At 34.8% G+C, this 18438-nt stretch overlaps 1 protein-coding gene across 2 annotated transcripts in view; it reads right to left on the bottom strand.

Annotated features, from left to right (window-relative positions):
• Positions 1 to 18438, bottom strand: part of ATP8A1 (ATPase phospholipid transporting 8A1) — a 118134-nt gene that overhangs the window by 35184 nt on the left and 64512 nt on the right. For both annotated transcript variants that reach the window (XM_085322902.1, XM_085322904.1), the window contains exons 25-29: positions 13907 to 14090; positions 13696 to 13806; positions 6280 to 6354; positions 6027 to 6149; positions 3524 to 3602 (exon numbers count right to left, since the gene is read on the bottom strand). In XM_085322902.1, the coding sequence (XP_085179028.1) occupies positions 3524 to 3602; positions 6027 to 6149; positions 6280 to 6354; positions 13696 to 13806; positions 13907 to 14090 (572 nt within the window). The remainder of the gene's footprint in view (positions 1 to 3523; positions 3603 to 6026; positions 6150 to 6279; positions 6355 to 13695; positions 13807 to 13906; positions 14091 to 18438) is intronic.

Below are 18438 nucleotides of genomic sequence, written 5' to 3'. Positions count from 1 at the left end.
TTTTAAACCCACCTCTGTTTGGACTGGTCAGAGGAATGTGACATGCTGATAACCTGGAGTTAAAACGACTTATATTTCACTATCCTCAGTTAACATAAGGTGTGTTAAATGCTGCTAACTATGTATGTGTATTTGTGTTGAATGTTTTGTTAGCCTTTATATCCCCTTTACATATGCTGGAAATGAAACTCCTTTTAGTCATGAATGGGGAGTGCTCCTTTCCAAAAGCTTTTCAGCATCTGTGAGGCTAGTTTATCACTGAAAGAAGATTTATTTATTGATATTCTGGGAGACACAGCAGGTAAAAGTTCAGATGGAAAATTAGGTAGTCTGCAAACAATAATCACTTCAGTATATTCACTCACTACAACAGTTTTGTTTTGCAGACACTTTAAGTCAGCACATATAGGAAATAGAAAAGAGTAGCTACATACTGTACCATCCACTTCTCACACATAAAGAATAAAAATGCTTGGAAAACAGTCCTTCTTAACCTAGCTCTTTCCCCTTTCCTAGCTGAGAAGCTCACAATAGCTACCTCCTTAGCTCCACCATTACTAGTTGCACTCTTGACATTTCTCTTGGTTAACATTTCTCCTCGGATAGACTAGCAGACCACTAAGAATCCCAAGAGCTCTGTAAGTCCCAAAACAAAGCGAGTAACATGGGTCATAAAATAGGTAACGGTAGAGTTACTTGTTCGTATACACTTGGCTTCTGTCATTTGCTATCATGTCAACAGAGAAGAAGCTTCTCTAAAGATTCCAATCCTTCTTATTCAGATGACATCTGAATTCATATTCAGATAACACTGCATGGAGGCGAAGGGCCAAGGTTTATGTACTATGCAACATTCAGGTCCCTTAGAGAAAAATTCTGACAAACAATTCTCACAAACTCATCCTTATTCTCCAATCGTTTGTGTCTTGGTAGACTGAACTACAACATATACAGTCTGAAATTTTCTACTTACAGACAAGACAGACATGAACAACTGAGATTAAGGAGTGAACAAAAGAAAATTCTCAAAGAAAAGGCTGTGAGCTCTGAGTGATTTTCACGACCTTCAAGATTTTATTTTCAACATTCTAATAAATATCAGCTTGAATTTGCACAGTGATGCCTAACAATATATACAAAGCAGTAAAGATCTGTAGATATGTAAGAACAGGATTTATTTAAACAGAGTTTTATAACAGGATCAAAACAAAACGGACCTATAGTAATAGGCAGGCAGCTAAGTCTAWTCTCATAAGTTGGAGTGCTGTGGGAGACCCAGCAGTCTTATGCAGAAAGCTGAGCTTCTCTCATTCCTCCTTCAGCCTCCTCAAAGGCCTTGTGCCTCTCTGTTGCTAGGAGAAAGTGGATGTTGAGCCCTCTTCTCACAAGTTCCTCTCTTGGGTGGACCTTGGAAAGTTACCCAACACCACGATCAGAAAGCATTTCCGATCCAGCCAGGGGAATCGGATACAGGAAACTGCAGAAGGTAATTCTGCATACTTTCAGCTCCATCTAAACAGAACCACTTTTCTGTACTAGTGCTTTTTGTGGCTGTTTTCCTGAAAAGCTAGCTTGAAGGAAAGGGACAAGATGCACAGGATTATTTGGTCCAAAGTACCACATGCTACAACSCAGACAAGATCCTACTTCCCCAAAGACTGACAAGATCTTTTTCTTTTCATATATACACAATAAATTAAGCTAGCTAGGAAAACAGTMACACTAGGCTGCAGGAAAGTGAAGGAGACTCTTTGCTCAGTATGAAAGATCTAATACGGAGTGAAGAGGTCCAGGTACAAGATAAGGAGGAGAAAAGGAAAAGCTAGGGAGAAAAGGAATAATATAGTTTCTTATTTAAACTCTTTCTCTCAGATTCTCAAAACCCTCCCTATAGGACCCTAACAGCATTATTTCCCTTTTCTCTTTAAGTAGAGAGTCATCACCAAGGGATAAACAACCGCTTCCATTCTGTGCTCATTTGCCCTGCAGGCAGAACTTTGTGCACCAGCTGTACCCACTGCATGTACTCATTATACTGTACACAAAGCCCACAACCCCCAGGTCCCATTTCTGCTCTCCCTTTCTCTAGGAGCGGACGAGGAAGACAGACAGCAATTTTTGCAGACTTACAGAGGGGCACTTGTGGATTGCCAGCAGGTCAGTTCTGGCCCACAGGCTTTGAGCTGAAGAGGGCTGCTACAGCATTCAGACAGCAACTCTGCAGTCTTATGCAAATCGTTGTGCTTTTCCATTCACACACGCACTCTATTCTGCATCACTGTGTCTACTCATTAAACATGTCTGCACCATATACACCAAAGTTATTTTTGCATTGGAAAATACCCACTCTWACTGAAACTGACTACAGCTTTGAAATGAGATTTTACATTGGATTTGAGTCTATGGTTTTAGAGTATGAATTGWCATTTTGGGAGCTTTCTCCTGGGCTGTCTACAGCCCTCTCCAGTGTACATAGCAGCCACTGAACTTGCATTCACATGACTTTCATAGAAAGCAAGGCTGCTACCCACTTCATTCACCCATCAAAAGTCACCAAGTAYAAAATATTCTGCAAGAATAACAGTTTCTCTCTTGAGCTTTTTWGGTATAAGCAGCTGTTCCCTTCTCACTATCTAGTCTTGACCACCAGAACCTTCTTAACGTTTCAAAAGGTTGAGAGATGATCAGAATATTTCTGTGCTCCCAGTACAAGGCAGTCTGCCTGGCTATTATCAGAAAAACTGAGACGACTATTACTTTTACAGAAAACCCTTAGGGTACATACATGGTTTCTCTATTTTCAGAAATTTTACTACAAACTGAAATCGAAACATCGCTAACAAAACCCACCCCTGTAATAGCTTCAATACACACAAACATCCCCGTTAATCAGAAACACTGCTTTCAGTCTCCTCTGATTATTACGGCTTGCCTCGCAAGCGTCTAGTTTCCTTCTGCCTCTCAGGTGCACATACAACAGAAACAAGAACAGTGACAGGACTGAGCTGTCCAAGATATCTCAGTTTCACCTGTCACAAGCCTAATGATATAGATGTTTACTAACGGGTTAATACCTCCCCGAAAGGAGAGAAGGTATATACACAGGCAKTAAAGGCCTCCAAAACATAAGTGACTTAATGCAAGAGACATTAGTGATTGACTTAAGTTTTTACAAGTATTAACACCGTAGATTATTACACAAAAGTAGGGCAACTAATCATCAGGTTTTTTTCCTTCCATATGGTTTCTATTTACTTCAAGTACATTTATAAAATTTTATAYATATGTACATAATATTACTTATCCTTTTAAACATAATTTAAATAAACCACTTAAATAGATTGCATATTCTACTCTAGCTCTAATAACTTAAATTTTAATTCCACAAAACTTACTATTTATCAAGTGTTTTTAAAGAAACAGTATTTAGGTATTTAGTACCTTTCAAGATTTATTTGTGAAATATATATATATACATACACACACACATACATATATATTTATATATATTTTATACACTTACCATGCTGGAGGGATTTTAGTGGAAACCAGAAGAGAATGAAYGAGTGGAAGAGGCCATTTAAACAATGAACCCAGAAAACCTAAGGGAAAACAAAAATCCATGAGAACCATTTGCAATAAACTAGCTCTGTGAACCCTGACCTTTCTTTTTATCTGTGTGTTAGATGCACAAAACGYGTTTCTGTCAGGCCACCACTGTGAAGTAATATAACTGACAGGCACTTTCTGCCTCTTAGCTCTTCATGGGTCATTTGTTTATTTTTTTTGTTTTGAAAACTGTGTGTATTATCTCTCTCTTTTAATTTCAGATGATAAGGGAAATTAAAATATCTGTGTATGGTAATATGATCATAAAAATTGAACTAAACCGGAGAACTGAAATAACTGTTATATAGAGATAACATATATAGAGATAGTATATATAATAACTGTCATGTAGAGAACTACAAAGGACTCTAGCTTTAAATTTTACTTTTCATGTAATGAAGGAAAATTTTGATGGTAGAACAATCAAATTAGAACTTAAAATATAATATCTATATATTTCTACATAGAAATAAAAAGCACAAATAAATATATCTTCCTTGGTTTTCTTATTATATSCTCCATTCTTAAAGTGTATAACTTCATCATGTTTTATGTATTTGCTAAATAATTCTAATTTCACTTTCAAGTTTATATCCACTTTCAAAGAAACGCCATCTGAAAAGAACAGTATTAAGTGTAAACATAAACCTCCTATTAATGCTTAACATAGTATATGGTATAAAGATATAAAAAGACTTAATCAAAAATACGTAACTCGTGTCCTTTGGGATAGCAATCATGTTTTCTCATTAGCAATGCTTTTTTACAAACACAGCCTTTATTGTAACTAACTGACAAGTATTATGAGTTTCAAGGTGTTCAAACAATAGGAATTAAGTTGCCTGCCTCACAACATTTTCCACAATGTCTCAAGGCCTTTTGTTAGATCATACAGCTACACTAGGCTGTATGATCCAATTTACACTCCAATACTTTGCACATTTGAACTTGTGCTACTCATTAACCTTTGTCTCTCCTCCTTGCTGTGTCATTACTGCAAGTTTTTATTTGACAGAAAGCACAGGTGGGTGCAAGAAAAATTAGTTCTACTTTTCCATTTTCCTGACCAATACTTATTGTCASATGCTAATCCTTTAACCTCTGTCATGACCCCATAACCTTTGATCCTTTTTACCATAACAAACATCTGCATCAACATTCAGGGCAGTAATGTTTCCAAATCTTTAACACCAACCATTCAATTTCTATAGCTGGGAATTTTGTAGACAGTTAACCATTTCAAGGGTTATGTGGGAATAGCCACAGAATTTCCACTGAAGTCAACAAGACATCTGTGTAATACCGAAAATTTCAAGAGTCACCATTTTAAACATAATTCAGCTACTGCAACGCTCTTCACATATGTTACTTTATTAAAACTATTGTTAACATAGAGAGGTCTGTATTAATAGACCATGAAAAGTCTTATATTTGTAAAGCATTCATCGTGACACAAGAATCTGAYTGTGGGACAGTGAGGGAAGGGTGAAGGAGAAAAAAAGTCTCATAAGCTTCAATGAACAAAGATGGTCTAGACCAATAATTCTATAAACAATATTCTAGCTCCATAAGAAAAATTGCACATCAATATCTGTTATCAAACATCACATGTAGGCATTGTTAATTCAATGACAAATCGAATGTACTTCCTAGTTCAACACACAATGAAATTACTCGAAATATCCCAACAATGTTTAGAAAAATCCAGTTAGAACTGTCTTACAAATGTCACCTGCATTCATGAAATCGCAAATTCTGGAAAGTTTCATTTATTTTTTTAATGGAGAGTATTTATGGACAAATTTGTAGCAATTATGTGTATTTTATGCATTAATAAGCCCTACTTTCTTTTACTACTTCTTTAAATTAGTTTCTGCAAGATGGATATTGCCAATTTCCCATGCAAAGTAGCCTCAGATTTATTTTGATCCATCCACTCACATTTAAAGTATGTATCAAAGTGTTTTTTGCTAAAACTCAAAATGAGACCACAAAATTGCAACTCAAAATTGACAAAGAATAGTGCAAAGTGCTTCTCTGTATAAATCTAGTAACAGTTCTTATTGTCCCCTGCAATACTTCTCTATATAYTTCAGTAATCTATTTCCATATAACAGTACAAATATATACAACCCGATGACAGAGAGCACTAACCACTTCTGCCTGCAGAAGACAGCTTTATTAGCAGCAGTGAAAAAATCAGGCTTTAAAGAAAAATGCTCGTCATCCTTTTTCATATTTGCTAAAAATGGTAAATAAGATTTTTGCCATCCATGGACAACTGGACWACTACTGGAAACAGTAGTAACAAAAATCCCCACCATTTTTAACTATGGGAATATGCAGCACGGAAATCAAATGGGTGTCTATTGAATTACTATTAATTTTTGCTTTAATTATATTTGATTTTCATCTACCTTAGTATTGAAGTCCAGTGCATTTTGGGAAGTCTTGTATAATTCAGGATATTTCAGCATGTTTTCTTTTCGGCAGGATCTCTCAAATATTCCAAGAGTTAGTGGAGGCATTGCTGTAAACATCTAATATAATGTATTAAAAAAAACATATTGCAAAACTAGAAATGTGAGAACTTATGTAAAAGCTTGCTTACTTAAAAAACTTTCATGAATATAGTTGAGACAGAAACTGAAAATAAAAAAAGGATCTTACCACATTGTAAAGACCTATACACCATCTTTCAAAAAGAATTTGTCCTGAAAAGCCATTGACAAAAGCAAACCAGATCTGAAAAAGAGAAGAACCACACTAATCAAATGTCTTGCAAGGTACAGTAAATATATTTTTCCTCTACATCACAAAGAGAGATATTCCTAGAACACATTTACAATGCAGTTGAGGATATTCTGGTTGAAAATTATATATATAAAAAATCTGTAAAGAACCTGCTTTCAGAAGACATGATGCAGACCTGATCAAAAGTGTGAGCAATTCTGTCCAAATATGAAAACATTTCAAAGAGGTAGCCATTTTCAGAAGGAATTTCTTGTTCAATTATTTAAGAGTGATTTAGCTCACTACATTTGTACTGTATTTCAGTCTTCACAAAATATGAATTCTGAGAAATACAGAAGTTCCAGGAAAATACTATAGATTAAAAGTAGTCATCTTCTTATCAGTAGCATCCTCCCTAACTTATGGAATTCATACAGTAAGCTGTAATTTTGAACTGAACACTTTATAGGTCCTTTTTCCTACCTGAAACTCATGAGATAATGAAGACTTACCAGAGTACTAAGTCAATTACAACTATGCAGTTAATAAGCGCTTATTCAATTATAGAGTAGTCTAGAGGAGTAGTTGGGAGCCTTTTTTTGCATAAATATTACCACTTTTGCTAAAACTGATTTTAATTTGAAAGGCATGATTCATCCACATTTTCTTATGTTTTTCAGCACGTTATTCAGCATGATAGTACTTTCTTATATAAGWCATTTTATGCTTGCATTACATCAAAGAGAAAGTGGGTAAGATGCATATCTGATCAATCTTTCTTAACAAGCTACATTGCAACTACACTGCATACTACAAATGTAAGTTATAAGGTGACAGAAGTTATGAGCATCCAAACAACATTCTACTCTATTTAACACTCATTTTCCAGAAATCATTAGATAAATAACCTTTTGGCAACATATGTCACTAACAGTAAAGCCAAATATGCACTTCCAACTTAAAAGCTCTAATTCAGTTTAGATAATGGATCAGCAATAGGATTACACCAAAAAAAAAAAAAAAAAAAAAAAAAAAAAGGTAATCCTGACACAGTAGTCAAGAGAATTTTTAGTTGCAGCTTTGCAGAGACTTTGCTTGCTACAGTTCATGTTTCATTTAACTTTACTATGGCATGAATTGCTATAAATCACCCATTTACCAATACCTACTCAAGCTGGMCTGCAGATGACCAGATCACATGAACAAGCTCGTAACATTTAACATGKGAAAGAGACATTCATGAATACTTTGAGATAGAAAAAAAATGAAATTAGAGCTAAAATCCAGCTAAAACTTTAATGAAATTGAAAGTAAATAGACTTTTTTGATGGCCAACTATTGCAGCAAGACTGCATACAAAATTATGAATGGTAGAGGTTGCAACACAGAGACATTACAGAATTCATTAAAGTTTCTGTCTTCGTAATATGAAATTTCTTTGGTTTTGCTAAAACAACACTAACAGCTATACTCTTCTGTTTTCTAATGCTTCAGTTTATTCACAGAACAGACTCATTTTATGGGAGAGTTTATGGCAGTTGATTAATCAGATTTTTATTAAATCTTCTGGTATGTGTTTTGATTTTGGATTTTTGAAATCAGAGCTACGTTTTAACTACTATGAATTTGGAAGACATTTACAAGCAGCAGTTTCTCAGTAGTTATTTTTCCAAGTTGACATGATTTACCRTATGAATATTGTGGAATACTTTAAGTAATTCTATGTTGCGATGGAGTATAAATGCTTATGTTGTACAAATTGTATCAGAAGAATGTTACTTGAAGTGAAAACCATCAAGTGTTCAAACATTAAGAAATGACCAATACAGTACGCTACATAGWCATAACCAATGCAGTCTGTTTTATGCATTAGGAAATAGTTCTTAGTTGTATGACCACATAACTTTAATTTCCAACTGGACCCTTTCCTCAATCAGGGAAAGAGAAAAAAGATATTTTTCAAATATTTCTCAGCAGACTCAAATGAATTCCACAAAACATTCCCCCCTTGTGAGTTTCTAGAGTCTGCTGATGGCAATAGAGTTGCTAAAGCCTCCAAAGAAAGGAAAATGTCAGGTAAGTATGATGAAGGAGGTAGTTATCACCAGCAATTGCTCAAATTGYAAATAAGAAATTATTTTAAAATCATAAAAATAAGTATAAAAGTAAGTGAATAGATATTAAAGAACTACTTGTGCAATTTTACTTTGAAAAACATTCTAGCTCCCAGGTAAAGAAAGTGTCTGTATTCAGGAAGATAAAGCTAAACTAACACACAACTGGAATGCAACCTGAGCTGTAGTTTTATTCTTAGCATCTTAAAGAAGAGTTGGCTTCACTTCCTTAGATCTACTAGGAAATTCCACCAACGAATACAGTTATACTCTACTTTGCCTGTCAAAAACGGAGGCTATTCACCATCATCCCTCATACTCACTGTTACACAGCTTCTGAAAACCTGTATATGCAACTGTATAAATACTGTAAGTGTGTGTGTGTGTGTGTGTGTGTGTGTGTGTGTGTGTGTGTGTGTGTGTATGTGAATGTGTATGCGTGAGAATGTGCTCACACGTTCACATGTGCTCAAATGATTATACAGCTAAATCTCACTCTGCTTTTCTTCACTACTAAACAATTGGTTATGCAGTCAACATCAGTACAATGTTTTGGATGCTTTACAACTAAACTAAACATGTGAATCTAATCTAATTTAAAGGAACCTCATCACTACTACCTTCCCTCTTTTCAACCTTTGGATTATGCAGTTACTATATTATTCTACTCCAAAACTAGGCAGATGGCTGGTATGCTACTGGGCTGTATCATGACATGGAAGGACAGTTACAGTGAGTGAATAAGGGCTAACATCTCAAAAGGCATAAGATAATGTTGTGAGACTAAAAAAAGCCATGAGGCAGTCTATGATAAGAAGATATAGCAGCTTCCTTCCTCTCCTTTTGTTTACGGTTCAAGCACATGCTAGGTGCGATGGTAATGAACATTACCCCCTGAGAGAAGAGTGAAGGTCAGATATTATGCGAGTTACCCATTCTTTCAAATTTATTTTTTGCATCAAATACTGGGGTAACTTTCAGACTTTAATTTGGAAGGGGTATGTGTGTGTGAAAAAAGACATGCTACTAGAAAATATGTGGCATATGTGCATATACGCAGGGCGTGAAAGTTTGGGCATCTCAGTGCTGGCGATTTCAGAAAGTTTAACAAAAGTACAATTGTTTTGGAAGAGTGTAGAACAAATATCCAACAGACACATATTTGACCCCAGTCAGCACCAAGGAGTATATGGAAAGCATATTAACTTTCTGTTGTGATTTAACTAGTAGTCAAAACTATATGACACTCAAAAAGAAAGGATCAAATACATGCATTGAATCTATTCCACATATTCTCTGCTACTGAAGATAAGTAATGTTAAATAACACCTGAAAATGTTTTGAAGTGACTGTTTTAAAGAAATGCAAGTATTTATGATCAAATTTTGATTTACATAGAATGTCAGGTATGAAGTTGCTACCAAGCCTTTCAGCAATGCTATTCCTTAAACCTCTCATCACTTTCAGTTTTTATTTTGTCCAGAATTTAACTTACAATTTTGCAAGCTGTTGAAAGTCTGAAAATTATAATTTTACTATAAAATTGTAAAGCAATCCTTTAAGGAACAATATTAACTTGCTGAAATCACAGATTTTACTCTCTTCCAAGCAAAGTATGCAAGTTACAGGTACTTCAGTTGGAAAGTAATAAAGAACTGGCACAAATCTTGGTCAGAGAAGTGAAGATGCAGACTATTTCATCGTTCAACAGCTACAGAATTTCCCAATGAAATTAAAGATTTAGGTTCATAGCCAGCACAAAATAAGATGGGCTGCAAATACGGATCCTTACATCTCTTATTTTTCAAACCATATAATGAAAAAGTGGGCATGACCACTATCACTTCTGCTGTCCATGTTTTAAACTGAACTAATGCAGCTTCCATACATTAAGCATACTGATGATAYAGCGCACAGACCTCTTATAATTTAAGTGTCCCTCTCCCCCATCTTAGTATAAGTGACAGAACAACAGCTCCTAAACTCTGTGGCTCAGAATCAGAGTATACTAGGAAGTCTGCTTAGGTTTAGATTTATGCATGTTAGGGTCCGAATATGATTGCAGGGATTCATCTGATGTGCCAGGCTAGAGAATCATGAACAAAATGGTAAACTTCACTCATGGACATGAGCAACAGGAAGGGTGTCTAACTTAGTAGAAGAATGCAAAATGCTTGAGGGGAAAAAGATAGTAAATGCAATTTTAGCTATGTTAGACTTGGGAGATAAGAAAAGACATCAGACAGAGGGACAGATATAGGATTGCATAGAAGGAAAAATAATCAGCATTGGAGAACTAAATGTACAAATAATTTGCAAAATAGTAAAAAGTTATGCCACTGTCTGTAAACAGCCACCATCCGAAGTTCAAGGAAACAAATAGAGGTAGGTACAGATAGTAAAGTATTTAGTACAATTTAGTTGTTTACACAAGATCATTTAAATGATGACATATAACCATGTTTAGGAATTGCTGACTGGACTTTAAACATGAACTCCATGAATTGGTTTCTTTTGTTTACATCCTGGCCTTTTATCTAGTCTTTGTTTTGAATTTTCTCACCAAAATGACCTAACTAGATCTTTACAAATTCTTTTCTTTTTAATTGTAAATTGTCTTTATTTAACATGAAACAGTTATTCATTRCTAGCTAGCAGATGACAAAGTAAAAATAGTAGGAAAATTTGTTCCTCTGATGTTGAAGGGAGATTTGCTAACTAACTTCAAAGTGAGAAGCTTACCAAAGTGTATATGCACTAATGGCAATGAAAAAAAATCAAACCAATTCACAAAGGAGTTCTCAGTCTATCTTAACATCCTAACGATCATTAAAAGCTAATGACTCTGCCCTCAAACTGGGTCTGAGGCTCTGCATAAGCTTATCCCATGTGAATCTGAGGCTCTGTACAGGCTTAACAACGCACATTAAAAGATTACTAGAAATTCAGAGTTTGAACTTGCAATTTAGATTGATATTTTAATATATAACCACAGGAGACTAGTCCCAAACAATAAATGAGGTCCACGTTTAAATATCTATCGAATCAAGACTCAAAGTAGAAAAAGTTTCTTATGAATGGGAGTTTAAACATACAGAAAGTGTTGCTATAGACCTTTAGTGTGTTCTGCTTCAAGAAACCAATGTAACTTATTTCCTATCAATGCACAAGTGCCTAGGAAAAAAGCTRTGCTTTAGATTAAGTGGCATCTATCATATCACATGTTCAGTTAGTACTAAATAGACATTTACAAAAATGTGTATATTAAATAAACGTAGATAGTATTAGTTGTCTTCAGCACATAAAAGGAAATTGATTGTAAAGCATCTTCCAGACATGCTTTTCATAGCATTATTTCCCGAATACCGAGTCCGAGGAGGCAYGGCCACACAGGCCTTCTCCTGAGGTGGCACTTGTGCATAGTAAGCAGCAGCTTACAAATACTCATTGAGCTCCCTGCTCCCACGCCTCATCAGTACAAAAAACTTGAAAAGAGACATTCAAGACTGGCAGTTGTCCTTTCTAGAGACATTCAATGACGAGTATCTGCCCATTCATTCACAGTATTGACATGAGCTATTAACATCCGCAAAAGATTTTTGAGCTGACAAATGTTGGCTATATGAGAATTCAAGTAAAAGTCATCTTGTCTTCCAGAGAAGGTATATATATAATAAAATGCTTGTAGGCACAATATATGAAATGTAATAATCCACATAAAAATAATTTCTTTGCCCTTCTATCTGCTTCTCTATCTCCTCTAGTCTTTTGTATTTTTTAGATTACGGTCTCTGTATCTTGCATTTAACTTTTTTGCACAAGAGAAAACAAATGGGAGGATATTTATACCTGATTTAAGTTTTAAATTCACAAAGAGTGTGCAGGTAACAATGACAGAAAATGAAGAAAAATAAGGTAGTACATCCTAAAGCCTAATTTTGCTTTCTATAAATACAAAACATGCGTTAATACTGTTTTAAATATTTATTTAGTTATTCATTTAACAGTATTTAATATTATTTTACTAAAAGGCTGAAGTACTTAAAAATACCGATGAAGAGCTACAGCTAATCAGTACTTCTGGAATTCAAATGTTCTGTTTTGGAAATGCGGGGCTTAAAAAAGCTGCCATCACTTTTAATGCAACTAGGGATCTCTAATGGAGTGTCTTTTTGCATTGCTTCCTACTTTATATGTTATTCTAAATAGACTACAAAGTTGTTGATACTTACATTGAAATCTATTCACATTAATAACACAAGAATAAAGAGAGAGAGCACACAAAATTTAGAAACTGTAAAAAGGTGTTAAGAAAAATACTTACCTTTTGGCTATAACACTTCTACATAAAAAGATGTTTAAAGTGTTTTAAAATATTACAAATTACATTGTAAATTTAAAGTTCAAATCAAATATAAACATAATTGCTGGACATATATTTGGTTAGAGGAAGAAGAAAGAAAGAGAAACGGTAAATAAAGGGGGGAAAGAAACACTTAAAATGTATTTAAAAGTATAATAAAAATGGTATGGATGCAAAGTGGTCACAAATGTCATAAATATTACAGTTATATATATACACTGTCTTAACTATACCTGCTAGTAAGCATACATTTATTACAACACAATCCTCTCACACTACTGTATTTTTCACAAGACTCCAGTCTCATTAAAATCCCAGATGAGAAAACTAGGTAAGCTACTTCTAGAAAAATACCTCTGTTCACAAATTAGTCTAGAACAGGCATGGATTCCACATCAAAAAGTAAAAGGTGTAGTGCAACAGTGTAATTAAGCATGTATATAAAAAACACTAAGTACTGTTCTGAACAGCAACAGCCTAAACATGCAGTTCAGCAGTGGTCTGAAAACAGTATTTAAAAGTTTGTAAACAGGACAGCTGCAGACCCCAGTTCAACAGAAAGCTTAGGAATATACACATCTTGGCAAATTTAAGGCTACTTATAACTGCATTCCTTAGGTACTATAGGATGTTACAGATAAATATTTTTAATAAGCTAGCAGTATGATGCAATACAAATATTCAGTGCAATACAATATTCAGTAGGTATCTGCGTGAGAACAAAATAACAAAAATCAGACTATAACATTAATTAGTTTATTATAAAGCAAGATTCAGTCCAGTAAGTGGTCACTGACAGTTTAATGCTTAGTAAAGATTATAGATATTAATCAAAAGCTCAAAATAATGCTTAAAACTTTGAAAAAGTAAGATTACCTCAATAATATAAAGGACTATATTCTTGTAGAAACAGTATAAGATGCATTTAGCTACTCTGTTATAGTTCCAGGCACCATGAACCAACAACAAGTTCTTCAAATACTTGAACTGCAAAAAATGAAAAAGCACATACTTAGAATATGCCTGCATTGATATCAATATGATTTTAAATTACTTTACTGTAATAATTTACAGTGTAGTAACTTACCTGAGCAATTGAGTAATCTGAAGAATTAGCAGCCTGAAGACCTTCATTTCCACTAATACCAACACCAACATGTGCTGTTTGTATCATACTAACGTCATTTGCTCCATCACCAATTGCTAGAGTTACTACCTTAACCTGTTTTTTAACCATTTCTACAACTTCAGATTTTTGAAGTGGAGATACCCTAAGGGGTAAAAGAAAGCAAAAGGTTTAATATAGGAATTTCAAGCGAATGCATTTTTAAAACATACTTTGTTCTGCAACAAGGTAATAAAAATAGGCCAATTAACATCCTAGTCAGTGACAGCTTCTTGTTATTGCCTTTTAGGATATATGATAAAAGCACATTTCCCAGCAAGATTAATGCAAACATTTAACTTAAGTAAGATGTGAATAGGATGTGAGACACATAGGTCAAACATCATCCACCTGTGTAGGCCTGCTGTGATTTTGTAATAGGCCCCTAAAATGGAATAATGAAAGAAACTCTAAGAAGCACAACTGCCAGTGTTAACTTAGAACAGTTGCATATTTTTGCATATTTTGCTTTTATGCTGTTTATTTTCCTCTCTGTTTAAATATGTATTTTATAAACAAACAAGATATATAAAACATAGATGTCAAACCAAATAGGAACAAATAAGATGTAGGGAAACACCAGTAAATTATCACAAACGATGTCTACACTGCTAAATAAAAGGAAGCAGCTTTGATCACTGAACCCTGATCAACCACTTTGCATAATTGCTAGCTTGCTTCCTGGTTCTTCAGGACTGCTCCAACTATCTYTTATCAAGAAAATGCCCAGCTACAGTTGAGGGGAGAAATTACTCCAGGAATGACTCCCAAAAGCTGTATTGATGAGACTATCATTTTSACTTAGTCTATCAACCTATATATCACATATGTACCTTCCATATCAGATTGCAAAAGTTCTACTCTGTAGGCTGCAACTCAGTTCTTGTAGTATTTGAGACCCCTTAACCGCAAAGATTATAGAGAAATTGTGTGCTCTACAGGCTGCGGAAAGGAAGGAGTAAATCCTAAGCAGCACGACCATAAAATCTTGTGTTCCTGGCACTGGYGTTACCTCCCCACCCACCACCTTGTTTAGTTGTACAGGCAGAAATAAGGAAAAATGCAGAACTCCTGTGCAAGTCTATTTCTCCCCCCAACCCAGTACTGTTCACTGCCTCCAACAGAGCAATTCTGGTACCAAAGTGACTCCTGCTGCTTCTAGCTGTATTTTCTGTGGAGCTGCTAAGGTGCATCCAGTGAAGTGCAGATCCTATTTTGAAGCACTTCCACCACATCAACAATAAATAACTAAGAAACAAACAATTTATTATGATAACGCCATTCATCCTACGCTTTTCATCTGCTGCTTCAAGATACAGAAAAATTTTACCGATGAGTTAAAAACGAAAAAAGGAAACAGTTGGAAGAAAGTGGGTAATGCAGGGAAAAGTTAGGTAAGACAATAAGAATGATCATTCTCGATTAGAGCAAAGATCTGTAGCTTTATGTTAAGTTTCTAATGACACTCAGGAGCAAACAGTTACGGTATGAGTATTAAAAAAAAAAAAAAATTCCTCATCTATATTTCCAGCTTCCATTTGCCTTCATGCAACAGCTAAACATGGGAAAGATGCAGAATTTGCCACCGGATACTGAATAATACCAAAAATTGTGGAAAAATATATATTTCTAACTAACTTTCTACAGACCTACATGCACGTTTACAGCAATAGCCCCTCTGGCACTGTAAGCTTGTGTAATTTCCGTAACTTTGAAGCTGGGGCTGTGAGAGATTTTCCCTGGGCAGCCAAAGTTCAGTGCTTAGAGTTATAAAGGGGTGCTCACACACTGATTTAGTTCTTTCAGGTTAAAAAAAGTACTCCAAGATAAAATACAAGGTTTGGTAACAAACTTAAAGGAAAAGCACAAAAGAAAGTTAGCTCTGAATAATGTTTTTTTCCTGAACATCCTCTGTATGTTGACATTGATTAGGATACAGACAAGTAATGTGGCCTGTGTAGTTCACCAGTGCTAATGAGACCAATAATAAATCACCTACAAAAGAAACAAAATCTTTCTAACTATATACATTAGTCAAATTACTAGTCAGCACAAACTCCTGGTGTAGTAAGATGCTCCTCTCTCCCCACTGAACACTGCCATTACAGCCAAGGCTAAAGGATCTGCTTCTCTTGACAGTGGATAGTCTGACAAGTTAAAGTTCATTGCTCGTTATAAGAACCCAAATGTTGATTCATAATTTCATTTTCTAGAGGAAAAGTTTTCTTTCTAACTTGATGTACAAATTTTCTCATCACAATTCTTCCCTTCCCCCCACAACCCCCCCAAAACCTCACACATCTTTCAAAATAAAAAATGAAAAGATGTTAAATTCTCCACGTATTACAACTAAGTTTTACTGGTTAAAGAACAGTGATGTACCAATTACCTTTGTTCACRAAGCACGCAAATACTGTTAATAGCAAAGTTTGGCCTTCACTTTCTAGCTACCTGTAACCTCTAGCACAACTACCAGTAATACAACAACAAGCAATTGCATGACTGGCTAAAGTTAATGGCGATGCCAACTACCTTCCATTCTGCTTGTGTGATAAAGCAACTGGGTGACACTTTATTTACACAACACAACAAAAATTTAAACAACAAAATCCAATGTCCACAGGACAGAGAAGCTATAAACTTAGGGAAAAAGAAAAGAAAACAAAACTTTTCTTAGAATTGGCACTGAGGCTGATGACTGATTTCTATATTTCTATTGAAAAAATAAAAGCAAAAGAGTTGTGAAAAAATCAGAAAAAAAGCCCATGAAACCACTGACATCACCCTGCTGTTATTATCCATCTTCTATTTCTTTTATAAACAAATCCAGGTTACAAATCTGAAGCTAAATACTGAGGGCAAAAGGAGAAATGGTCTTCAAGAAATTTTCCTGAAAATGGTCTTTAGAAAATTCTGATTTTTATAAACCTGCAACAGTTTTCTATGATAGGAGAACACTTTCTCATTAAAATGGAGGCTATTTAATTTTTAGCAATCCAWGGATAATCATCATCACTCTGAAATACATCACATCTATCAATTTATGCTGTTAGTCTGTAACGCCAAGATACTCATTTTACTATGGAAAGGAATGATACGTGATCTGATTTGGGTTGTCACGGAAGAAATACAAAGCAACAGTATGAAGCACATAGTTCATTTAAAAAAGAAAAGCTTCTCCATTTCTGCTCTAGCAAATGTCAATATTTTTTATTTTGTCTACCTTATAAATTTACAAAAAAAAAAAGTGTAATAAATAAAGCCAAAACACTGGGTAGGTTACTGAGTTCCCAGTAAAGGGSTATACTAACAGTGGTTGCCTCTCTTTCCTAGACCATGAAGAACAGTGAGACAACGTTGCTAAGCAAAACCAGGTGCCTAGCGTCTACATGTCCTTCCTCCTATAGCATATTCTAATTCCCACTAGGAAACACCTTTGTGGCTCCAATCTAGTCTTCTAATCCTCCTCTCCCTGTGCCACAGGACACTTTCTCACAATTCACCTGAGGGTGATGCCTGACCAGCTAAAAAAAATCTCCCAATGCTATCTTGTGCTAATTAAGTAAAACTTCTTAAATTTCAAGTGCAGTCAATCAAAAAGAGGGTAGATAAAGCCTAACTGCATGGTCTTCCAAAAGCAAAAAAGAAAGGAGTGAAAAATAATACAGACTTTAGTTTGAAGGTTGCTATCTAGACACTTTATTCAGCAGCCTGTGCCACACATCTGTAGGCTTTTGAAAAAGGTACTGTACATTTTTTTTTTTTTGCAGAAATTGGGATGACAGCTTCTAGGAAAGCCCTTCAAAAGAATTTCCACAGTCCAAGTATATCAAGAAGTGCTTCTATGATCAAAAGATTGTATATGTTATATATATATATATCTTACTTGATGATATCAAAACTAGCTACAGCTAGCTTCTACAGAAGATTCCTGACCCCAAGAATTGAAATAATTTAAAAATGTTACAAACGTAGAAATAAAATTGAGATTACTATTACTAAAAATAAGATGTAAAAATATTATTTTTCTTCATCATCTAAACCTTGTGAGACACCATCTGTCTTTTACAATATTACTCAACAAGTACCTTAAAAGAGAAACTGATTTTTTTTTATTTTATTTTTGCTTCAATACTAAAAAAATCARTTCATGATGGTACACAGATTTACCCTAAATTATCCCCTCAGAAATGCTGCTTTCCCCTGACATGGTAAGATTTTTATAATTATACTGATGAGACACTTCCTGTGTCTACCTGGTAATGAAAAAAGTGGAAGTTAAAGCTTATTTTTAAATCTACTTACTTTTATCCATTTAACTTCCAAGGAATAATGTGTTATTTCCCTTTTGGACAATCTTATAGGGACAGCTGGAAGATCACTCTCTCTTTCATTGCCACATGAAAACGAAGTGTGTACTGGATGCCTTTGAATTCATAGGGAGAGCTGTAAAA

This window comes from Rhea americana, unplaced genomic scaffold (assembly GCF_003343005.1).
Source record: "Rhea americana isolate MKP2758 unplaced genomic scaffold, rheAme1 scaffold_8, whole genome shotgun sequence".
NCBI lineage: Eukaryota > Metazoa > Chordata > Aves > Rheiformes > Rheidae > Rhea > Rhea americana.
The sequence above is the reverse complement of the archived record's forward strand: the minus strand, read 5'-3'. Positions and strand labels throughout refer to the sequence as shown.